This window comes from Lacerta agilis, chromosome 16 (assembly GCF_009819535.1).
Source record: "Lacerta agilis isolate rLacAgi1 chromosome 16, rLacAgi1.pri, whole genome shotgun sequence".
NCBI classification, from domain to species: Eukaryota; Metazoa; Chordata; class Lepidosauria; order Squamata; family Lacertidae; genus Lacerta; species Lacerta agilis.
Window position 1 is genome coordinate 33,643,238 of NC_046327.1, and position 24,522 is coordinate 33,667,759.

The 24,522-nt window shown below is 49.1% G+C and overlaps 1 protein-coding gene across 1 annotated transcript in view; it reads right to left on the minus strand.

Moving 5' to 3' along the window:
• Positions 1 to 6,627: 6,627 nt before the first annotated feature.
• The window catches only part of ZSWIM4 (zinc finger SWIM-type containing 4), a 38,264-nt gene continuing 20,369 nt past the window's right edge, over positions 6,628 to 24,522 (minus strand). Inside the window, exons 3-14 of the mRNA XM_033173934.1 lie at positions 23,464 to 23,820; positions 22,054 to 22,202; positions 21,277 to 21,427; positions 19,283 to 19,462; positions 14,820 to 15,134; positions 14,240 to 14,377; positions 13,587 to 13,841; positions 12,123 to 12,258; positions 10,130 to 10,287; positions 9,800 to 9,963; positions 9,009 to 9,090; positions 6,628 to 7,833 (exon numbers count right to left, since the gene is read on the minus strand). Of these exons, the coding sequence (XP_033029825.1) occupies positions 6,947 to 7,833; positions 9,009 to 9,090; positions 9,800 to 9,963; positions 10,130 to 10,287; positions 12,123 to 12,258; positions 13,587 to 13,841; positions 14,240 to 14,377; positions 14,820 to 15,134; positions 19,283 to 19,462; positions 21,277 to 21,427; positions 22,054 to 22,202; positions 23,464 to 23,820 (2,972 nt within the window). The 3' untranslated portion in view covers positions 6,628 to 6,946. The remainder of the gene's footprint in view (positions 7,834 to 9,008; positions 9,091 to 9,799; positions 9,964 to 10,129; positions 10,288 to 12,122; positions 12,259 to 13,586; positions 13,842 to 14,239; positions 14,378 to 14,819; positions 15,135 to 19,282; positions 19,463 to 21,276; positions 21,428 to 22,053; positions 22,203 to 23,463; positions 23,821 to 24,522) is intronic.

Genomic DNA, 24,522 nt, shown 5'->3' on the forward strand with positions numbered 1-24,522 from the left:
AACAAACAAAGGTTGTGCCTTGACATATCTCGCTTTGCATGTCATGAGTCTATCTCATATATTAAACTCCAGTAGCTAATGAAAACAATTGCTTACATAAATGGACTTTTCCACAATATTCTAATTTTTCGAGTTTCACCTGTAAATCCAAGAAGGAATAGCCAATTGCCCCAGAGTGCTGTTTTTTGTACCTGGTTGTTCTCCTTTTATTTTACCGGTATTTTTTTTTTATTAAAGATTTTCTTGGTTTACAAAGGTATGTGCAATGTCTCTCTCGTATTTTTCCCATGTAACGTTTTTACAAATCAGTTGTTTGTTGAGACATTAGGAAGAAAAGTGGGAAAGAGGTGGGTGGGGTGGGGAGATGGGTGGGGTGGGGTGGTGATGTTTCGATTTTACTAAATATATATAGGGTTTGGTGTCAGCGTTGCTTGTGCAGGTTCTCTGTTGTTCGCTTGTGCTCCTTTGGTGGTGAGAGAGGTCGGGGTTGGCGTAGGGTGGGATTGTTCATTTGTGGTTGCCTGTGGTGGTCTTCGTTTTCCTGTGTGTGAGTGGGGTGGGTGAGTGTTTTGGATCAGGTTAGCCATATTGATCTGTATGCTGTTGGTGGATTTTTGTCATTGTCTTGTTGGGCTGTGTGTGTGATGAAGGGGAGCCATACCTCTCTGAAGGCTAAAGGCTGCATACACTCCCTTGTGCCACAAGAAAACCTGATCCCCTTTCAGACCCAAGTGGGGAACGTGTGGCCCTACAGAGGCCACTGGGCTCCAACTCCCCTCCACCCAGTGGGCAGTAACAGTGGACCCCACTCTGTGGCACTCAGACCCTGCTGAGATCAGACTTCCAGCACTTGAACAGCCATCTTGTTCTGATTGTATGGTTAAAATGAGCTGGTTTTTAATCTCCATTGTTTGGACAACTTATGTACTACTGAGCACATGTCTCTAAGTGGTGTACATTAGGCTTACCAAAAACATACAATCTGTTTCTGGAAGGCCACAGGTTTGCCTCCTCCGCTCCCAGCTTCAAGGTGCTACAGGACTCTTTCTTTGAATTTCTAGTAATGAACCCAGAGAGGACAATTGCTTGAAGCCCAACTAACAGAGGCTGGCACAAGGATATCCTTATCTATGCTCCAATGTGAAATCTGTTATAGGGAATTCTTTCCAGTAGCACCTTAGAGACCAACTGAGTTTGTTCTTGGTATGAGCTTTCGTGTGCATGCACACTTCTTCAGATACACTGAAGAAGTGTGTATCTGAAGAAGTGTGCATGCACACGAAAGCTCATACCAAGAACAAACTCAGTTGGTCTCTAAGGTGCTACTGGAAAGAATTTCCTATTTTGTTTCGACTATGGCAGACCAACACGGCTACCCACCTGTAACTGTTATAGGGATTAGAGCTGACCTCAGTTTGCCACCCCTCTTCTCCTGCATAAATTGATGCCAAATATTACACTGCTGTTTTCTATGCAAATATATGGGGAAATGTTTTGGTTTTCATGTTTGGTTTCACTGACAGATTGGCATTTCATGTTGTCAGCTGGTACCATCACTTTGATTGGGTGATATGCAGACACACACAGTGCAACAACAGCTGCCATGCGACATTTTACAAATGCTTTTTATACTAGTGTCACCTGTGCGTTTAACCAGCCAGGGAACAGGTGGGTGGGTCTCTCTCTCTCTCTTTCACACGCACCAACACCCCGAGAAACATTTCCAATTTGGGGGATCAGCTTTCAGAGAACTTCAAGACCCACAAAACAGCCGCTGCTCATTCTAGCACAAGGCTGCTTTCTTTCTCTGTCCATGCAGCACCCAGTATCAAGGCTGGGGCTCAAGGGCACTGCCACCATCCTGCTAATAATTAAATGCTGTGTGCCAGTCATTACTTGCTCCACATCTGTGACTCAGGACTATGTAATCTGGAAGTAAATGTCCCAACCGGCACTGTTGGGTTTCACTCAAGGCTTGTATTATGACTATGGAGTTCTCAGTGCTACAACTGGCCTGAAGGTTTGCCAGGGACCCCACCCCAAAACTTGTTGAGAAATAGGTAGCTCGAGCCAGGGAACCATTTCAGTGACTGGAGGTTGATAGCAGTGTTCAAATTTACCTTTGGATATACTTGTAAATTAGATATACTTGGGACGCGGGTGGCGCTGTGGGTTAAACCACAGAGCCTAGGGCTTGCTGATCAGAAGGTCGGTGGTTCAAATCCCCATGACAGGGTGAGCTCCCGTTGCTCGGTCCCAGCTCCTGCCCACCTAGCAGTTCGAAAGGACGTCCAAGTGCAAGTAGATAAATAGGTACTGCTCTGGCGGGAAGGTAAACGGCGTTTCCATGTGCTGCTCTGATTCGCCAGAAGCGGCTTAGTCATGCTGGCCACATGACCCAGAAGCTGTACGCTGGCTCCCTCGGCCAGTAACGCGAGATGAGCGCCGCAGCCCCAGTCGGACACGACTGGACCTAATGGTCAGGGGTCCCTTTACCTTTTATACTTGTGAAAGTCCTATTATTTAGACTTTCTGACACAGGCACAACAATATTATGGGACAGGTTGTGGAAGACAATTTCAGTATACTTTCCTTATACATCTATCTTTCAGGGAATGAAGGAACACTTCATGGTCACGCTGCAACACAAGCCACTATACCCAACCTGATTATGGAATCCTGTACCAAATGAAGACATGGATGTTACATGAGAAGAAGCTCATTTGAACCATCAATGCTCAAGATGACAGTGGCATGGAACAGGGACAAACCTAGATTCAGGGCAGGGATGGGCAAATCAGCCTGTTCCCATGTCACCTGTATGCATGTATGTTTACTCAAAAATCTGGTCTGTCTGGCCCCAGCATGCATCCCACAAAAATAAATAAATGCATTTGTACTTGTATCTCTAAATGTATTTTCTCTGAGCACACACATTTCTGAATATTTGAGGCATCTTTTGATATGCCTTCTAACCAGAGAATGGTGTTGGCGCATTTGGGAAATATGAAAGCTGGGGGGTTTAATGTGCATTTTAGTCCTGGAGGTACAAATACGATCTAATTGGCACATTGCTTTAAGCCATAGTTATAGATTGTGCTTTAAAGGAGTGCATGTGCTGCTGCCGAGATCACAGGCGCTTTGATCCTCCCCTGTACTTCTGGGGAGGAAATCATGGTCTTGCTTAGCATCGCCTCTCAACCCTGGCTCATGGTTTCTTTCCTCTAGTCCAGGGGTGGCCAACTCCCAAGAGACTACAATCTACTCACAGAGTTAAAAACTGGCAGTGATCTACCCCCTTTTGGGGGGTTCAGGTCAAAGTTGTTGAGCTTTTTTCTTTTTTTAGGGAAGAAGAGGAAGAAGAAGAGTTTGGATTTGATATCCCGCTTTTCACTACCCGAAGGAGTCTCGAAGCGGCTAACATTCTCCTTTCCCTTCCTCCCCCACAACAAACACTCTGTGAGGTGAGTGGGGCTGAGAGACTTCAGAGAAGTGTGACTAGCCCAGGGTCACCCAGCAGCTGCGTGTGGAGGAGCGGAGACGCAAACCCGGTTCCCCAGATTACGAGTCTACCGCTCTTAACAACTACACCACACTGGCTCCAAGGGAGGAAGGACTCCAGGGAGGAGGAAAGCTCCATTTTTTAGGGTGCAGGGAAAAAATATTGAGCTTTTTTTAGGGGGGCCAAAGTTGTTGAGCTTCTTTGGGGGGCGCCAGTGATCTACCACAGATGTCCAGTGATCTACCGGTAGATCACGATCTACCTGTTGGACGTGCCTGCTCTAGTCTAAACAAACCATGGATGGAAAGCCAAAAGCAAACCTTGTTTGCAGAGGCTGGGTGTAATGCTCAGTGAGAACGCGGCTTCTTTCCTGGCAGCAGAAGCAGCAGCAGCAAGAGTGGAAGGAAGGAGTGAAGCACCTACTTCAGCAGTGTTGCCCCAGCACCCTGGGCACCCACATATAAGTCAGTATTTGTGGGGATTTTGGTCCAAAGTAGCCAAGATGGAATACTGTGTCCAGTTCTGGGCACCTCAGTTCAAGAAGGATACTGACAAGCTGGAAGGTGTCCAGAAGAGGGCAACCAAAATGGTCAAAGGCCTGGAAACGATGCCTTATGAGGAACGGCTTAGGGAGCTGGGTATGTTTAGCTTGGAGAAGAGAAGGTTAAGGGGTGATATGATAGCCATGTTCAAATATATAAAAGGATGTCATATAGAGGAGGGTGAAAGGTTGTTTTCTGCTGCTCCAGAGAAGCGGACAGAGGGCAATGGATTCAAACTACAAGAAAGAAGATTCCACCTAAACATTAGGAAGAACTTCCTGACAGTGAGAGCTGTTTGGCAGTGGAATTTGCTGCCAAGGAGTGTGGTGGAGTCTCCTTCTTTGGAGGTCTTTAAGCGGAGGCTTGACAGCCATCTGTCAGGAATGCTTTGATGGTGTTTCCTGCTTGGCAGGGGGTTGGACTGGATGGCCCTTGTGGTCTCTTCCAACTCTAGGATTCTATGATTCTAAGATGAGTCAACTCATTTGAGGATCATTTGAAAGAAAACATTGAGAAACAACACACACACCATCTCCAAAAGAGAAGCCAAAAAAACAAATGTTGCGGTTTATGTTAAACCTTTTACAAAATAATACAATAAATGATTCAATAAATAGAAAAAAAATTACAAAATTACAGGATTCTTTTTTTTTTAATACAGGGAAACAAAGAAATAAACCCAGAAACTTTAAAACTAACTGACTAGCTGGCTCCAAAGTGGAGCTGTGCAACACACCAACATCTCCACCAACACTAAGGGCCAAGAGGGGCTGAGCACAGGACGCAGCCCCCTTGGCCCCATGCGCACGAAAAGGAGCCCCTTCGGGACCCCTGGCCTCTTCATATATATTAACTTTTTAAAACATTATCTTGTCATCACAATAATCTAATTAGTAGCATGAGCTTGTTGTGGTTTGTTCCTGAGTAGATTTTATCCAGCAGAAAAAAGAAGTGGGATTTTGGAGCGGGATGTCTCTGGAAATACCATTTAGCACCCCAGTAGGGCCACTTAGAGACCTCCCCCCGCCTTCCTCCATGGGAAACACCAGACCGGCTGTGCAAGACACCCAGGCGCCAACCAACCAAGTCAGGTGTGGCGCAAGGAGTGTGCCCCAAGATCTTCCCGAAAAGGATCCAAAGGCATTGGGGGGGGGGGTGTTTATTGGATCACTGTGGCACAGCCACCTGGAAGGGCAAAACATTTCTGGCATGCCTGGCACTTCACAGCATCATCCTGAAACAGGGAAGGAGATTTGAGGTATGAATTTTTCTACCCACCAGCAGCTCCAGAATTCTAGACTGGAGGAGCCAGAGAACGGGAATCCTTCAGTTGTAGGAGTCTTGAGGGGCATTAACTGGAAACAAAGGTAGTTCTAGAGGGACAGGGACAGAAGAGGACACCGGGTTCCCTCCCCCCAAATGGCTAAAGTGCCCCAACCCCCACAAGAAGGGCCTGGCGCCAACCTGCAACCGACAAGCTAAAAGCCGAAGGGAAAGCTGAAATACTGACAAATTTGGTAGGGATTGGGGGGGGGGAGAGGGAGTCATGCTTGGGAAGGAAAGAGCAGGGGAGAGAAGGATGCTCCCCCCCCATGCACAAATGGAATTAGAAGAATGGGCGAGGGACTGGAGAAACCCGTTTGCTTGGAGTGACAGGTTGCATTCTGTGGCAGCGGGGGGGGGGGTGTAACGTGTGCGAGACACCCCATTCTGGGGACCCAGACAGATGTCTTCCTGGTCTCTTCCAAAGGTGAAATTCCACAAAAAGGACACAGCAGGTTCCTGGCCTCAGTGGAGGTGGGCAACTACCTGCTTCATTAGATCGGGCCGGGTGAACCCCAGAACATGCCCCACCTGCCACCAGCAGACCAAGAGCAACTCTTCCACCGGCTCATCCAGCAGGAAGTTGTTCCCCTCGTCGCTCGCCTTCTTGGAGAACATTTGTGCCGGCAAGACTTAGGCGGCTCCAGCAGAGAGGGCCTCCCCCCAATCTTCTGGCACTGGGGGCTCTGCTCCAGATGCTTTCGACACGAAGGGAGAGCAACTTAAACGCTATCAGTGCAAGGAGGTATCAGAAGTTGACGGGTCGCCTACCCCAGCCCTGTAAGGACAACTCAAGCCCCTCTTTTGAGTCTCCGGACTTCAACACACAGGTTTGGGACTTCAGACCTAAAGGGATTGGGGGGGGGGGGACCGAGAGAGCCTGTGCGGGTCTCAGCAGGGAAGATGATCGGCATTCATGCATCCCACCTGAGCTTGCATAAACAAAGCCCTAAACCGACTCCCGCCATCGCTAGGCTTGAAATATGACATCAGAACAGCAGCTGTGAAATTGCATGGGACTGGACCCCCCAACCACTTGCAAGACCCTGCCAGGGCTTGGACCCTTCAACCAAAGTGGGGGGGGGGGGTTCCTGTTGCATTCCTGCAAGTTAATACTGAAAAACCGGCAACTCCTGGAGCTCCAAAGCTCAAGCCCAACTCCTTCCTGCCCCACTGAGGCAGCCAAAGGAGCAGCTGGGGCTTCAGCCTTCAAACAGAGGCTATGCTCACAGCCCAGGTGTTGCAGGACAAAAAAAACCAAAACCCTCCCCACCCCAAGGGCCTCCACGTGGGACCCCCAGCTGAAGTGCAGGCCCATCTGCTACAGCCCTGGACACCTCCGCCGAAGGGAAGAGAGGCCTCACTACTCTCCCACCTCCAAGTAAAGGGATTTCTGAACCCAGGCAGAAGTCCAGGCTCCGCTTCATCACCCCACCCCCAAAGCACTAGTGCCCCAAGGGAAACAGATCTTTCCACCCCACCCTCCAAGCTAAAGTCCTTCTGATCAAGGGGAGAGAGGTGCCTCTCTGAACACCCTAACCCCCCCCCAAGCCAAAGCATGCGCGCCCCAGAGCAGCCCCTAGCCAAAGCGCTCCCGCACAAGCAGCATCAGTTTCTTTTTGCCCTTGTAGGTCTGTTTGAGGTTGTCAAGGAACTGGCTAAAGCGCATGTGCCCTTCGTGCGCCATCAGGAACGTCTCGCGGGCTTTCCCCAGGAACTCGATGAACTCGCCGTAGTGCCGGGGGCTGATGTGGGTGAGGCGCGAGTGAGTGGTGCTGATGTAGGCAGCCATGGCGGCCTCCAGGAGCTGGCAAAGAGGGGCCTTGTCCATCGCAAAGAGCTTCCCTCCGGCACCGGCGCCCCCCGCCCCGCGGCGCCCCCCACCCAGTGAGGCAAGGCCCGGGGGCGGAAGGCTCCAGCGGTGCAAGATGTCAGAGAGCATGGGGGCGCACTGAACACTCTTGATGACCAGCGGGACAATGGCAGCCAGCTCGTTCTTGCCCAGCGACTGGCTGAGGGAGCAGGCCCAGAGGACGTCGTTGAGGGCGGGGTGGGTGTCCTGGTTGAAGGCGATGCTGAGGTGCGAGAAGGCCAGGGTGGCCAGCTTGTAGGCGCGCAAGGGAAGCCCGCGGTGCTCCATGTACCGGGCCACGGTGAAGAGGTGGGAGTGGCCCATGCCGGCGGAGGCCGCCGAATCCAGGACGATCTGGTAGGCTGCCTCGAAGGCCGCGTGGTTCTTCTCGCAAAGCGTCAGAGCCGGCAGCGCACAGTTCTGCGGGTCCTTCATGGCGCACTGCAGCGCCAGCGTCCGTGCGCAGCTGCACAGCTCCTCTCGCTGCGCCGTGCTCAGGCTCAGCCTCAGCAGCGTCGCGTGCGTGGTGCCCGTCACGGCCACGATGGTCGTCGCCTCAATGGGCGTGAAGAGCGTGTACCAGTTCTGCATGATGTTCATCAAGGCCTGGACACCTGAAAGGGAAAGGAGGGGGGGTTTAAGCACAAAGGTCACGAAGCCAAGGGCACACCCCCCCCAAAGGTGTGGAGACCCCGAGCACTGTGGGCAAAGTGGAAGCAGGGAAGGTGCAGATCCCATCCCTTTGCATCCAGAGGAGAAAAGGTGGGAAAGGAACAGGGCCCACCAAGGAATCGGAATCGGAAGAATCTTTATTTGCATCGGCCAATAGCCATGGCAATAAAATAAATGTACTGAAGATAGAGATAAAAAAACGTAACTACAGAAAATACATTTTGGGGGTTTACATCAATAATCAAATAATAGATACAGGTAGGTAGCCGTGTTGGTCTGCCATAGTCCATCTCAAAGTAGCTGTCTTAATACAAAGGAATTTCAGAAACAGACTGGAAAGAGAAGTTGCTGAATTGCAACTCATTACCAAACTTAAAACCATGGAGAGACCTGATCTGAACAAAGACATTGGATTCTTATTTCATTATACATGACAAAGCTATTTTTAGCCATCTCACCCCTTGCTTTTTCCTGTAAGACCAATTGCAGTCGTCAACAGGTTTTCCACACCTATCAGCCAATCACCCATTCCCACCACCCTTCTGAGTAATAGCCCTCCTCTCTCACTATATATAAGGGTCTGGTGACTTCTGTTTCAGTGTATCTGAAGAAGTGTGCATGCACACGAAAGCTCATACCAAGAACTAACTTAGTTGGTCTCTAGGTGCTACTGGAAGGATTTTTTATATTTTTTATTTTGTTTCAAATAATAGATCTTATTCTAATTGCCCCCGCTAAACACCTTGCAGTTTTTGCTGTCACCTGGTCATCTTGATCTGCTAAAAGAAAGGACACAGTGGCAATGGTTGAGCGACCCGGCATGGACAATAGTAGAGGGGTAATAACCTCACTCCCCAAATCTTTATAAAGAGTGCAAGCCAGAAGCACATGAGCCACTGACTCAATGCTGCCATCTCCACGGGGACATAACCGTTCTTCCAGCGGAATTTTTTGAAACCGACCCTCAAGTACAGCCAAAGGCAGTATATATTCAATCTTGCCAAAGACTAGGTGGAAAATAATCATACCACGGACAACATTTCCTTTCCGTGGCCACCAAGGACATTTTTGCGGCAGAGTGACCGCCTGCCCCAGCAGCCGCATCACAAGCACTCACCAATCTCAGTGGCGCAGCTGACCAGCCAGCGGACCATTTCCCTCCGTCGCCAGGTCATGGTGTTGAGCGTCATTCGCATCACCTACGGGAAGAGCAGCGGGCGACAGGCATTTGCAAGACTGCGCGGAAGGAGCCACGAGGCATCTGAGGAGCCCCATATGGGATGCCCTCCCTCCTCCCTTCCTAGAGTGGCTGTTCTTGCTCCTGCTGCTGCTCCTACTACTAAGTGAAGCCTCAGACACTGCAATCCAGTGGTAGGCATGCAAAGAGGCAGTTCCACCCCTGCGTGCCCCTAGGGTGAAACCATTCATTCCCTCTCAACACAGGAGACTTTCACTTAACTTTCTACTCCAAGCAAGTAGATTCCTGCACTGCAGGGGGCCGGACACTCAGGGTCCCTTTCAACTCTACCAATCAAAGTTCAACATGCATTTACCGTAAAAAAATCATACAGTTTTTCAAGAATGCAGAAGCCTCTTGCTCGTCCAGGAAGGAACTTGATTTCAGCAAGGATAGTGGGTGGGAAATGAGTAAACGGTACAAAGACACTGTTTTAAAATTCCCTTTTTTAAAAAAAAGCTCAGCGTCCCTGGTTAGTGAGAATCCACATCCTAAAGGAATCTATTTTTTTTTCAAACAGCTGCACCAGAGCTTTTGACTGGAAATTGTCCGGCCAAAAAAGCACGAGCAGAACACTCTCACTCAGGATCCTCCACCCGCCGAGTGAAAACTGAAGAGCTGAGAGGACTGGGCTATGGCAGGGGGCAGGATCTGCTCAAATGTGCCCTCACCTGCAGGCCAAGCTCCAGGGAGATGTTAAGCAAGGTGGTGTCTGGGGGCGTGTTAGCTGGCGTGGCAGTCTTGCAGGCATCTTGAGCCAGCTTGAAGAGCAAGGCTGGAGAGTGGATATTTTGCTGTATGGAGCCCAGAACCATGCGCAGCCAGTTGGGGTCACCTAGAATGAGCCAAGGAAAGGAAAGTGTTTATACTCTTCTCGGAGCCAAGAATAGACCCCACGCCTCCGGCCCACCACTCTGAGCACGGATGCTCTTCTCCCTTCCGGAGCAGGAGAAAAACCTGTGGCTCCCAGATCTCTGACCTCCATCCACAGCTGGCGCTACCTTTAGCTGCTGTAAGCATGGCTGATGCCAGCTCACACTGCCGCGTCTCTAAGTGGCCGAGGGTGAACCAGCGGGGAAAGCGATTGGCCATCATGGAGTCCAAGGGGTTCTGGTGCAGGATGTCACTGGCTGGCAACACTGTCTCCAACACGGGCAGCCTGCGGGGATTGAGAGGGAAACTGGGTGAGGTTGTCGCCGTGGCAGAAAAAGAGGGACAAGCCTTGCCTGCCAGAAGTAGAGGACCCCAGGAAAGGAAGGCCAAGACTCAAGCAGATATTTGGCGGAAACAGAATTTGGAAAGAAGCCAGAAATGGGAAGTGGCAAGGCCCTGGGGCCCTTCCCTTTGGGTAGCACTACTTTCAATGTTTGTGGTTGATGGTATTTGGCGGCAGTTGGAAAAGAGCCTGGGATGGCCTGGGGGGAGGAACAGGTTGGAAGTGGAGAAACACAGCAAAGCGGGACACAGTACAAGGCCTGTTGGACTGGATTCTGGCCACAAAGAACAAGGAGGAGGAGGAGGAGGAGGAGGAGGAGGAGGAGGAGGAGGAGGAGGAGGAGGGAAAGGTAGGAGAACAGCAGAGACAGAGCTAGCTGCTCCGGCACCTGGAACAGTGCACATGTTGTGCACCCGGGGGGGGGGGGCTAGCCACCCGCAGGGGCACTGCCCGCGACAAGCGTCCCAGGGGAGGCTGCCCGCAGTGATGTCACCCCCCCCCCCAGGGATTACACCTGGGGCGGCCTTCCCCCACCGCCACTGGAGAACAGCACTTTCCCCTATGTACCATCTGGAACCTCAATATCCTCTTCAGAGGCCTGACTCTGAATGTCCCCCTCCAAACGAAGGCGAGGCAGGCAGGTGCTAGGGAGAAGGCCTTATTGGCCCTGCTCCCTCCCCCCAGCTATAGAGTAGCCTTCCCGGGGAGGTTCGCCTGGTGCCATCTTTATTGGCCTTTTCAGCACCCTTCTCTTCAGCCAGACCTTTTAAAAACAGCTTCTCAGCTTTAAACTTTAAACAGGAAGAAACGTCACAGACAGAATAATTGCCACAGACAGGAAGGACAAGGATACAGTTTCAGCGCCTCACTTGTAGTATTGTAAATTATTCAATGTGACAATGCGAATGGAAGTTGTTAATATTGCAGTTGTTGTATAAGGGATTGTTATTTTGACTGGAGTGTAAATTGAAATAAATAAAATTTTGGAACGCAGAAATAAACTAAATCATCAATTCTAGCACACACGGGTGGGGGGGGCAACCTCAATTATATGATTTGGTATCTGAATGATTGGTATTGGTAAGTATCAGAGAACTGCCACCTGACCCACTGAGTGGAACGGAGGGTCCGTTAGCATACAGAGAGCCCCGGCGCCTTTCGAGCAGTAGCACCTCTTCCAGCGCAAAGAGCAGCCAGTGGGGAGGAAGGGGAAGGGGCCAGCCAGGAGAGGAGAGGGCTCGGGGATGCTGCTGAGAGCCCCAGCACCTCACCTCGTCCGGCTGGCCAGGAGGGAAGCACGCCATTTCTGGCGCCCCAATTGCGCAGAGGGGTGAAACGCAAGGAGAGTAGGAGGAGATTTGGGGTGCCGAAGCTCTTATGCTGGGGAAGGAGCCGGAAGGGGCCACTCCCGGATTCTGCCACCGACTAAGACAGACATGCTTTCTGTAGCTCTGCACTGTAAATAGTTTGCACAATAAAACTGCCAAAAGACTGTTTGGGTTCCTGCTTCGTTACTCATAAGCACCATCACGCAAACCTTACAGTAAGTGTATTATAAATTGGCATTGTTATAATGAGGCTATTATTGGGTTGTAATTGAAAACTAATAAAAATTAACTCCCAAAAAGTACAACAACAAACTGTGTTTTAATTAACGTTTCAGTTTTTGAAAAAGAAACAGATTGTGAGCTACCCAGAGAACTTTTGTTGTGAAGTGTGGCTCTACAAATAAAGCAAGCCCAGCGAAGGGGGAGCGGGGTATGCGGGGGTCTACGTACCTCATGGCTCGCAGGGCCAAGCGGTAGGCCAGCTCAGGGTCATACGGCAGCATGGCCGTGAAGAGGTAGCGAGCAAACGTGTGCATGGGAACAGTTTCACGGAAGACGACCTCCCCAAATCCACTGAAGGGTCCCCCTGAGAGGAACAGGCAAGCGGGCAATTAATAGATTGATTACTCAGCTAAAAGCATTTTGCCCAAGAAGAGAGGAGAACAAGGGCAAGTAACAATTCCCAAGCCGACAGCTGGCCACCTGGGGCTGGTTTGTGCCAGCTGGTATCACGGGTCCTTCTCTGAATCCCAGGACGGGATGGGATCCCACCAGGCCGCCACCGCAGAGCAGCACCATCACGCAAGGCCCCAATCCCCAGGGGACTCAGCATCCCGAACACAACCAAACCCTCTCTCTGCCATCGACTCAACATCTGAGCCTGCATCCAACTCTCAGCATGTTGCAAGTCAGATTCATGTTCAAGTGATGGGGACAGTCAGTGGCTGGCCCAAGGTCACCCAAGGAGTGTATTATTATTATTATTATTATTATTATTATTATTATTATTTATACCCCGACCATTTATACCAGAGCCCACTCTGTGTGGCTCCCAGGAGAATATTAAAAACACAATAAAACATCAAACATTAAAAATTAAAAATTTCCCTAAGTAGGGCTGCCTTCAGATGTCTTCTAAAGGTCAGATAGTTGTTTATTTCCTTGACATCTGATGGGAGGGCATTCCACAGGGCGGGCACCACTATCGAGAAGGCCCTCTGCTTGGTTCCCGGTAACCTCACTTCTCACAGTGAGGGAACAGCCAGAAGGCCGTTTTGTGCTTGGAAACGTATTGGGAGCCAATGTAAATCTTTCAGGACTGGTGTTATATGGTCTCGGTGGCCATTCCCAGTCACAAGTATTAGTTGTAGTTTCCGGGTCACCTTCAAAGGTAGCCCCACCTAGAGCGCATTGCAGTAGTCCAAGTGGGAGATAACTAGAGCATGCATCACTCTGGCGAGACAGTCCATGGGCAGGTAGGGTCTCAGCCTGCATACCAGATGGAGCTGGTAGACAGCTGCCCTGGACACAGAATTGACCTGTGTCTCCATGGACAGCTGTGAGTCCAAAATGACTCCCAGGCTGCACATCTGGTCCTTCAGGGGCACACTTACCCCAATCAGGACCAGGGAGTCCTCCACACCTGAGTGGGGCTTTCATCCCCGATCTTCCAGGTCCTAGCCCAACATGGCACATTGCCCACTGCACCACATGGGTTCTCTGTTAGGCCCCCGGCATTGAAGAGGCCTTCTACTTTTCCTTCACCCCATCTACTTCTCCATCGCCCAAGAACAAATCCCTTCCCAATACCCTGGGAGACCCTCACTACCTCCTCCACTCCCTTCAGAGGCATAGTGGGAGGTGTCAGGTCTATAGGACCCATGGAACCCACAGCCCAGCCCATCGCCCCCTTACCATCCAGGAGCAGGGCCACCTGCTTGCGGAGCACAGGAACCAGCCGCTCATCCAGCTCCATCTCGTCCAGGAGTCCAATCAGCTGCTCCTCACTCCGCACCACTTTGTCCTGGGCGTAGAGCCCCTCCGGCATGGACCTCTGCTGCCCGAGCCCCAAGAGCGCCACCTCCAGGGCCAGCATGAAGTACGACTCGCCAGGACTTGAGGGCACTGGAATGTGCTGGTAGAGTGCCTTCTTGGGCTCCGATGCAGAATCTGGGGAGAGGTGGCACAGGTAGGACCACAGAGCAGGAACAGAGCCCCCGGCCCCCACTTCCAGCACAGCTGTGCTCACATAAGGCAGCTACCCCTCCGCTGCAGCAAGCCTGTGTGTGGCCATGCCGCAACCTGGCTAGACAAGGGTAAGCTCCTGCACAGGCACACCCCAACATGTGCAGAGCCCTTTCCTCGTATGGCCACAGAAATCTAACTCCCTCCCCTTTCACACCACCATGGCCCAAATCATTTGCCCAAAGTGGTCTTTGGCTATCAGAACCTCAGCTATAGTCAGTTAATCTCAGGTGGATCTATAGAGGAGGTGCCAGGGATGCTCAGCTACGAAGAAGGGCCTTGCAGCTCCCCCCACCCTCATTTCCTCCATGTACCCACAGTACCTGGGTAGAGGGCCAGCACCTCATCATCCATTCGGCAGGCCTCCAGAAAGGTGCGGCAGAGACAACCGATGGGGTCCAGAGGGTGCCCCACCCATCCCTCCAGGTTGGTGATGCTGGTTGTGCCTTTGTGCAAGAGCTCTGGGTGGCGGAAGAGAAAGGGATAGTTCAGTCACCAAGCCCCAAGCCAAAGCAGCCCCACCCCAAACGCCAGTCCCCGAAAACAATACCAGCAGCTGCCTCCATCACCTCCAGGACCATCCCTGCTCAAACTCACAAGACTGTGTGTCTCAAATGTTCTAACACCTCTGCTGCTTTCAATGAACAGAAATCCACTGCGACACATGCCAGTTCCTCACCAGCAAGTGCATTTTTGGACCAGGATTGCTCCATTGCTCACTCTGGGACCTGACCTCAGCAGCACCCTGAAAGGAGCAAAGAGCCCCTGTCCTTCTCCAAGCTCCAGTGTCTCTTTTGCAATCCTGCCGGGATGGATGGTGAGGCCTGGGCTCTGCTGCCAAACTTTGCCTCCTTCCTTCCTTCCCTCCCTCCCTCCCATCCCAATGTGCTAAGCCCCGCTTGCCTTTCTTCTGTTGCTTGTAGCTCTCCAGCTGATGGCGTCGCTGCAAGCGCATGGCGTTGACCACAGCCACAGCCAGGCGCAGGGCCTCTCGGGGGTAACCGTGGGAGCGCAAGGCGTCCACTCGTGCGCAGGCCATGGGGAAGGCATCGCCTAGCCAGAGCGGGTGGCCCTGGGGGTCAAAGCCCAGCTTGTCACTTCCACTCTTCAAGGAGACACCGTAGCAGTCACTGCTCAGGATCTTCTGCAGGTGACAATCGCCCCAGCGAAGCTCTGCAGCCTTGATAGCACGGCCAAAGACGGTCTGCCGAACACCAGCTGCCAAGGAGGAAACAGGCCAGAGCAGGGCGGGTGAAAATTATGGAAGAGTTTGGGCCCAGAAAAGCACCAGGCTCTTCCTCCGACAGGAACACTAGTTTAAATCTAACTAGAATGCTTTTCTAAAATGTAAAAGGTTAAGGTAAAGGGACCCCTGACCATTAGGTCTAGTTGCGAATGACTCTAGAGTTGCGGCACTCATCTCGCTTTACTGGCCGAGGGAGCCGGCGTACAGCTTCCGGCTCATGTGGCCAGCATGACTTAACCGCTTCTGGCGAACCAGAGCTGCACACGGAAACGCCGTTTACCTTCCAGCCGCAGTGATACCTATTTATCTACTTGCACTTTGACGTGCTTTCGAACTGCTAGGTGGGCAGGAGCAGGGACCGAGCAACGGGAGCTCACCCCATCGCAGGGATTCGAACCGCCAACCTTCTGATCGGCAAGCCCTAGGCTCTGTGGTTTAGACCACAGCGCCACCCGCATCCCAAATGTTCTAAATGTAACTTCAATCAATAACAAATTACATTTCATATTAAAATAGAAACGGAGTTTCAGTGCTAAATTTTGTTTGCTTCCATCATCACAAAAATGTGGGCTGTACAAATCTGGAGCTGGAGATATTTGAGGTCAGGGCACCTCTCCAAAAGCACTGGGACAATGGGGCCAGGAGCTCTATGGGTGTGCACAGATATGTAAAATAAAAAGGATACAATCCTTATTTTTCTCTCTTTTGTCAGCAAGAGCTGCATACTAAATTCTCATAAACTTGCTTGTCATTGCATATCTCAGTAAGATCTTAATGGTGGTATGGCACTTCACGTATGTTGCCTCTATAGATTATGGCTGCCATATAGCCAGGTTTTCCTGGACACATCCGTGAATAGGACTGTCAAAATGGCGTCCCGGCAGATTTTTGATGAATTGGCAAAATGTCCAGAGAAACCCAGACGTATGGCAACTAGGGTGATTTTTTAAGAAAAAAAGCTGGGGTGTTTGTTTGTTTTTTTAAAAAAAGGTCAACAACTTTGTCTGGATTTTCACTTTAGGGACTATGGCAACTGTAACATAGATCATTGCAATAAATCCTATATAGTAGGTCACAGGAGGTGGAATGTTTGAGTGTTCGATGCAGAGTCCTGACTGCAACGTTCTCCCCAAACACACTCCCTGGCATACTGCCTGTGACAATGACTTTACTGACTACTAGCCAGGATCTCCAAGAGATTGTAGGGGAAGGCAATCAAGCCCAGGACCAGGAACTCTGATCTTCCCCCCCCCCACCCCGGCCCCCGACGTTCTGGCCTGGACTTCACTACCTGCACTGTGCCTGTTGGATATTTCACATGTTGTGCTGATCACAATGTTTAACCTGAACTGATGAAGCTATATAGCGAAACCTGTGAGTAATCCGGAGGACAGGTCTTCTTCGTCCCTCTCTTGTGCCACTTTCATCTGGATGGTGATTTTGCAAGACCTATGTGTACATTCCTCATTTACTATTACATCTAGGAGATTTTTGCTCCCAACCTCTGAAGAATTCTACCATCATTTCACCATCAACAATGTGTGAACTTTCCGGTGGCATTGAGATTTTGTTGCTATACCCAAACTACCGCTGAATGGTTCAGTTGCGTGAACATTTTATCTTAAACTATGTATTCAGTTATATGACCTATACATGGCTTTGTTAATCATGTGGCTTAGTCGAAGGAATGTTAGTTTTTCAGAAGAGAGTTCCAGTAAATCTTTTATTACATTTTCAGCCATTGTGTGGTGGTTTTGGTTGCTTATGGTTTTTGACTACTAGCCATGATCTCCAAGAGATTGTAGGGGAAAGGGTGCCCTATCTCCCCTTTATTATTCATTACGGTCCTGGAGGTTCTTCTAAATATGTTACGAAAAGAGAACCAGATCAAAGGAATAAGGGTGGGAGAGAAGGAATACAAGGTACGTGCCTTTGCAGATGACTTAATGTTATCCCTACAAGACCCTGAAAGTAGTGTCCCCAAAGCATTGGAATTAATTGAGAAGTATGGGCAGGTAGCCGGCTTCAAACTTAACAAACAGAAGACCAAAGTGTTGACTAAAAATATGAAAACAGAACAAATACAAGAGCTACAAGAATCTACTGGCCTCAATTTTGCTAAGAAAGTAAAATATCTAGGGATCAATCTCACTGCAAAAAACCTGAACCTGTATAAGGACAATTATGAGAAGCTGTGGACCGAGATAAAAAAGGACTTAGAGATATGGACAAGATTGAAACTCTCACTGATGGGCAGAATAGCTGCGGTGAAGATGAATGTCTTACCAAGGATGCTGTTTTTATTTCAAGCCATTCCAATTTTAGATAAGCTGGATTGTTTTAAAACATGGCAAAAGGACCTATCAAAATTTATATGGCAGGGAAAAAAGCCTAGAATTAAATTTAAGATTTTAACGGACTCTAAAGAGAGAGGAGGCTTTGCTCTGCCGGACTTAAGGATTTATTTCGAAGCGGCGGCCTTTTGCTGGTTGAAAGATTGGTTTAAATTGGAAAATACAGACGTTTTAGATTTGGAAGGCTTTGATAACATGTTTGGCTGGCACGCATATCTTTGGTATGACAAGGCTAAGGTCCACAAGACTTTTAAAAATCATATTGTTAGAAAAGCCTTGTACCAGGTTTGGGTGAGATATAAAGACTTGTTAGAGAGAAAGACTCCTAGATGGATTTCACCGGTGGAGGCCAAGGCTTATAAGAGACCTAATATGTCTGCAAGATGGTTAAGATATGCAGATATATTGCAGCAAGAAGGTGAATCGTTTAAATTGAAAGGTTATGATCAGGTAAAAAGCGAGGTCACCGACTGGCTGCAATATCATCAAATTCATGAGATTTTTAAAGCAGACAAGAAGATTGGTTTTCAAGTCGAAAAATCAAAACTGGAAACAGAGCTAATAGAATCGAACTCAAAAAATCTTTCCAAAATGTATAACTTGTTGCTAGAGTGGCATACGAAGGATGAAATGGTTAAATCAACAATGATAGACTGGGCAAGGGATGTGGGACATAATATCATGTTAGAGGACTGGGAAAGACTGTGGAAGGAAGGTATCAAATTTACAGCTTGTAATAATTTAAGAGAAAATATTATGAAAATGTTATATAGATGGTACTTAACACCAGTCAAGATCGCTAAGATGAACCCGTCAATGACCAACTTGTGTTGGAAGTGCAAATCAGTGGAAGGTACCTTTTATCATATGTGGTGGACATGCCCAAGGGTCAAAGCCTTCTGGGACAAGATTTACAATGAACTTAAAAAGGTAATGAAAATTACCTTTAGTAAGAAACCAGAGGCTTTCCTTTTGAGCATGACCAACGAACAGATACCCAGTCGAGATAGAGTATTTTTTATGTATGCCACAACAGCAGCTAGAATTTTACTGGCAAGAAACTGGAAGGGTGAAGAGATCCCAACGGTGGAAGAATGGCAGATGAAGTTAATGGACTTTATGGAGCTTGCTGAACTGACCGCGAGAATCCGAGACCAGAGGGAGGAGAAGGTGTCGAAGGATTGGAAGAAATTTAAGGATTACTTAGTTAATGGTGTAAAACTGAATATCTGAGCAGAATTAGCTATCGAACAGGCTTTAGCTAGATAAATCTAAGTTAAAGATTTGGTAAGAATTTTATAATATAAGATATAAATAAGAATGTCTGAAGATTTGGAGAATGGATTAAGAACTATGTTTTTAGTAAAGGAATCTAAGGACAAATAAGATGGTTAATAGTTATGAAAGTAGATATATAGCTACCTAAAGTATATTGGAATAACAATGCAGTGGAGGGGGTGGGGGAAGTCCCACCTATGCTTAGAAGATAAAATAAGAATGAGATAAAGATTAGTGTTTAGACAGGTTTGTATGTGTTTTTCTTATGTTTAGTGTGTTATTGTTTGATTTGGTTATTGTTTATTGTATTTTGTATTTTTAGTGTATTGGTGTATGTTTTGTTTTCTTTATATATGCATATGGAAAAATAATAAAATCTTTATAAAAAAAAAAAAGAGATTGTAGGGGAAGACCATCAAGCCCAGGACCAGGAACTCTGATCTCTCCCCCCCCCCCGGCCCCCGACATTCTGGCCTGGGCTTCCCTACCTGCACTGCGGTTTGGGTTCGACGGCAAAGTGCTGTTGGCTCCGCTGCTGTCACAGGAGTAGTTTCCCTCCTCCAGAGGACAGATGTCCAGCTTGTTCCACTTCTTCAGAAGCTGCAGCCACAGAGTCCGCTCCTCCAACTTGCAGTGAGGGCTCAGGACCACACAAACCCACAAGGCGCCTGGGGCACAATGAGAAGGGGGGGGGGGAGAGAACAGCCAGGTTAACTTTTGTCTGTTTTCTAAAGCCAGATTAAATGTTTTCTCTTCTGAAGTGCTATGGGGAAGACTGGCTGGTGTCCCATACCAAGATAGGCTGTGCCCATGTTCCCAGGGTGTTGATTGTATGGAGCACATTTTATTGCATTGTAGTCTGTATAAACGGGGTTAGGCAGCATCTAACCAATCCAATACCAACAGAACAACCTGGAATGTCAATGTTCTCCTTAAGGATAAATTTGATACTATTACACTGTCTGTAGCAAAATTCCTCTTAGAGGCAGTCAAAATCAGAAATCGGTATGTACAGGCTAAAGCTCCTCTGTTGGCTAGCAAGGCTGATTTTACACCTCAAAACAAAATAAAAAATAAAAAAATCCTTCCAGTAGCACCTTAGAGACCAACTAAGTTTGTTCTTGGTATGAGCTTTCATGTGCATGCACACTTCTTCAAATACGAAAGCCCATACCAAGAACAAACTTAGTTGGTCTCTAAGGCGCTACTGGAAGGATTTTTATTTTTTTTAATTTATTTACTATGGCAGACCAACACGGCTACCTACCTGTAACTTTACACCTCAACAACAATATACTATTGTTGAACTGTGTATTTTGGGTCTATGGACTGCAATAAAGCTGTGTGATAAGCCAGGGATCAGGCTCACTGCCTTAAGGCCACAGGGTGCAGCAATTGTGCTGGGGCAAAGCAAACCACCAGGGGTCCACATATATTGCTGCCTTGAGCTCCAGTATGAAAGAAAGACAGCAACAAACAACAAAATATCACAGTACAGTGGTGGTACCTCTGGTTGTAAACGACATCCTTTCTGGAGGCCCATTCACAACATGAATAGAGCGCAACCTGAAGTGCACGGTGTGATTTGGCACTTCCGCACATGCCCCAAGCGCCAAACCCAGAAGTAACCCATTCCGGGTTCGGCACTTTCGTATCCCGTGACGAACGCAACCCACAGCGAACGCAACCAGAGGTATGAACGCAAACAGGCTGCAGCAGAACTGGGAGGATTCACCAAAGCAGGGATACAGAAGGCTAGGGAGTTTAAAGGCAAAATACAGGGGCACCTCTAAGGGCAAAATTGTGCTCAAGGAGTATTGGCCAGCACATCCCAATAAACTGCCTTCTCTTCCTCCCAAATCCCACACAATGTCACCAGAAGGCAGGTTTGGGGTATTAATGACACGGCTACAGACTGCGTAGTTCCTTTTAAATCTCTCCATAGAATGTTGCACTCTGCCGTGGGTCAATCTTTAAACAGCTGAGAAGTCAGCTGTTAATCATCTTGTGAAGGACCTCTGGCACCATCTTTGCTTAAGTACTGCCTGCAGGCTAAAAAAATTGTTTCAGATCTTCTTTTCTGCCCAAAACATGGAACTGACTGAAAGGAGAGAGTGAGGGGAGCAATTTCAACTGAGAGTTCAGCTAATCGTGGAATCAGTAGATGTTATCTTTTTTAAAAAAAATATTGCTTCTTTAACATGTTTCAACACTGCAAACTGCTCACATCATTTTGGCATGGGATGAGCTTAAAAAAAAACCCCAAATGAGGCAAAGCAAGTCCCACCTCCAACACCTGGGATTTCAGTGGGCTCTGACCATATTTTCAAACTTCTCTTTGCAATCCTAAGGACTAGAAACTTCATTTTTAAAAAGAAAAAGGCGAGGAAAGCAAGCTGAATAGTTCCGCTGACGTGAAGCACACAGCTCCTGGCCGTAGATTCCCCTGGGCAGGCCCACCCCTTGCGTAAGATGAACTCACCTAGTTCATCCCAGAGTTGCCGGCACTTGTCAGTCATGCCAGCCCCCTGCTGCCGCCAGAGGGCCAGGCGTGGATCCTGCAGGAACTGCTCTGTCATCAGGATGAGCATTCGTGCCCCATTGGAGTCTCGCATTCGCAGCATTTCCCGCACCTGGGAAAGGAGAGAAGTTACAACTGGAAAGGAGAAGGCCAAGAGATCCAGAAAGCAACTGCATCTTCTCTCCCCAAAGATGTAAAGCCATGTGGAGACAACTGTCACAAACCTCTCCACCTACCGACTGAGCCCAGCTACCCTGAGCCCCATTCCCTCCTCCTTTGGGCTGTGTTGACACCTCAGCACTCAAGAGTCCTGCGTGTCAAAACAGCCAGTTGACTTTGCCCGGTTATCAGTTATCATCACCTTCTCCATGCTGCCGGCATCTTTCTATATCGCCAAATGTCAGTGACCCAACACGTTTAACAGCTTTGTCTTAGAAGGAACCAGAGACTGGGGGGGGGGGGGGTGCTTCCCGAGAAACCTGATCTCTTTAGGAACAGGATGGAGGAACATAATAACTCTTAAGCCCAAGCAATGGCAACTTTCCATGCCACACACTGTATGGCCGCCCAAGGCAAAAAGACAGCCCTAAAGAACAAAGTGAATGGGAAGAGTTACTACTCCACTGACCAGGCACTGCAGGCAGGGGCTGGCCAGAGAGATAATGTGGCTCTAACCATGCCCACAATGATGAGTAAGAGGAGGAAGCAGGGCTAGGTACACAAATAAGAGCCTTTTACCTTGTTGAACATGGACTGGAGCTGCTTGCTTGCCCCGTAGTAGCCGCCATTGGAGAGTAGCTGCTTCACCTGCTCTTGGATCTGCTCCTCGTCCAGGTGCCAGCAGTTTGCATCCTCAATGCCAGCACCAGCTGTGGGGTCAGGGGCACCTGGCAAGAGACAGCCAACGCATCCATTGCTACACACACCCAAGACCTGACCCAGCTGGGTTACCCACGAGTGCGTGTAACAATAAGTGAATCCAGTTTAACAAAAGTGAGTCGAGTTCAACCTCCTGTCCAGTAAAGCGAAAGGGGGCAAACGGTGGCTGAACGAGGTGCCTATGGGGAGTTGGGGGCAGGGAGAGTTATAACCATCGTTCTTTTGAACTTCAAAAGCAAGAGGACGTTTGCATACATAGAGCGTGATCCCTTCAACATAAAAGGTTTGTGAATATACATATATAAAAGTTTGTGCACAAGGGTGAAATGGAAAGGGGTCAACACGCCTGTGCAGCTGAATTGTGAGAGCTGCAGTGTCTGGCATTGGAGCTGAGCTCGGAAGCAGAGCTGGAATGATAAGAGATAAAGGCGACTGGCCCATCAGAGGAGCTACTTGAGCATCTTTGCAAGGAATAGAAATACAAAGCTTATCTGATGCTCACGGAATGTGAGTATCACCCATGTGGAACTAGCCTTATTAATATCTCATTATATAATTGTTGCACCATTTGCAGCAGTGTAGCACTGTGGTCTAAACCACAGAGCCTAGGGCTTGCTGATCAGAAGGTCGGCAGTTTGAATCCCGGTGGCGGGGTGAGCTCCCGTTGCTCAGTCCCTGCTCCTGCCAACCTAGCAGTTCAAAAACACATCAGAGTGGAAGTACCGGTAGATAGATAGGTACCACTCCGGCGGGAAGGCAAACGGCGTTTCCGCGCGCTGCTCTGGTTTGCCAGAAGCAGCTTAGTCATGTTGGCCACATGACCCAGAAGCTGTCTGCGGACAAACGCCGGCTCCCTTGGCCAGTAAAGCGAGATGAGCGCCACAACCCCAGAGTCGTCCGCAACTGGACTTAACAGTCAGGGGTCCCTTTACCTAGCACTGCTAGTCTACAATACAGATTCTCTCTACACCCTCTTTTTTCTGTGTAAGAGGTTTTGTCCCCTTGTAACAGTGGCGGTCACAGTGAATCAGATTTTTGGCCTTAAGTCGGCATTCAAGGAGAATTTTTTAGGCAGTTCCTTTTCGGCAGCTGACATGGAAGAGCCCCAGCACCCACCCAACCGCCCACTCCATGACCAAGAGGAGGAAATGGGCAAGCAAGGGATGTTGCCATGCATCCCTTGTCCAGACCTTGCCGCATCTGCAGTTGTCCTGTGCCCTCCCTGCTGCTTCCTCTGTCTCCCCTGGGGACCCAAGCAGAGTTTCATACCATGCACTCGGTTGATCTCGGAGCCAAGCAGCAGAATCTCATCAGCAAGCCTCTGAGCGGTCGGCAGCACCTCCGTGTGGTGCGCACTGATCAGGTACTGCACAAATTTCTGCAGCTGGTCCCGGTTCATTTGGGACAGCGTTTCAGAGATGGGCAGGCGCAGCTCCACCTGGCGGGCATGCCGGATGCGGTGCAGGGACAAGGCCACCACGTGGGCACAGTAGAAGATGTCCCGGTTGTCGCAGGCACAGCTCACTGATGTGATCTTACAGCGGTCAAAACTGATGGAGACATGGTAACTGTGCTCAGGCTCACTGGGGCCTGGAGGCTCCGTCACAATCCCGCTCAGGTGGAAACCTGTGTGTTTAAAGAGGAAGAAAAGAAACAAAGCGTCAGTGAATGTACAAAGTGTCTGCCCCTGACCAAGAGGACTAAAGGACCAAAAAATGAGGACCATTCCCCCCCTGCTTTCCCCCAGCAGGGAAGGTGAAGGCCTGGCAGACAGCAAGCATGACCAAATTAATTAAGCTACACAAGGGGGCTAGGGAAAACCAGCCTGATGGGGACATTTTTAGGGGGACTAGCGTTTGGCCATGAACACAAATCCTTGCCCTGAAACCAGCTGTGTAGCGAACAGACATTAAGGGAAACTAACAAGCTAGGAGTCCAACCACTTAACTTTCATCCTGCTCAGTTTGAACAAGGAGCATCAGTCCTCTTAGCTTAGGACAGGCATGGCCAAAGATGGCCCTCCAGATGTTTTTGGGAACACTGGTCCAGTTAGCTAGGGATGGTGGGAGTTGTAGTCCCAAAACATCTGGAGGGACAAGTTTGGCCATGCCTGGCTTAGAAGGAAGAAAAAGGAGCAGGACAAATACGGATCACAGAAATGCAGAGTTGGAAGGGACCCTGAGGGTCACCTAGTTCAACGTTCTGCAATGCAGAAATCTAAAGAGCCCAGCCCACAGCACAATCCTTATTCTAAAAATTCACAGTCAGCCCCCTTCAGGGGTGACCCTAGTGCACAATTTAAAGCAGGTGGTTCTTGAAAATTATTGC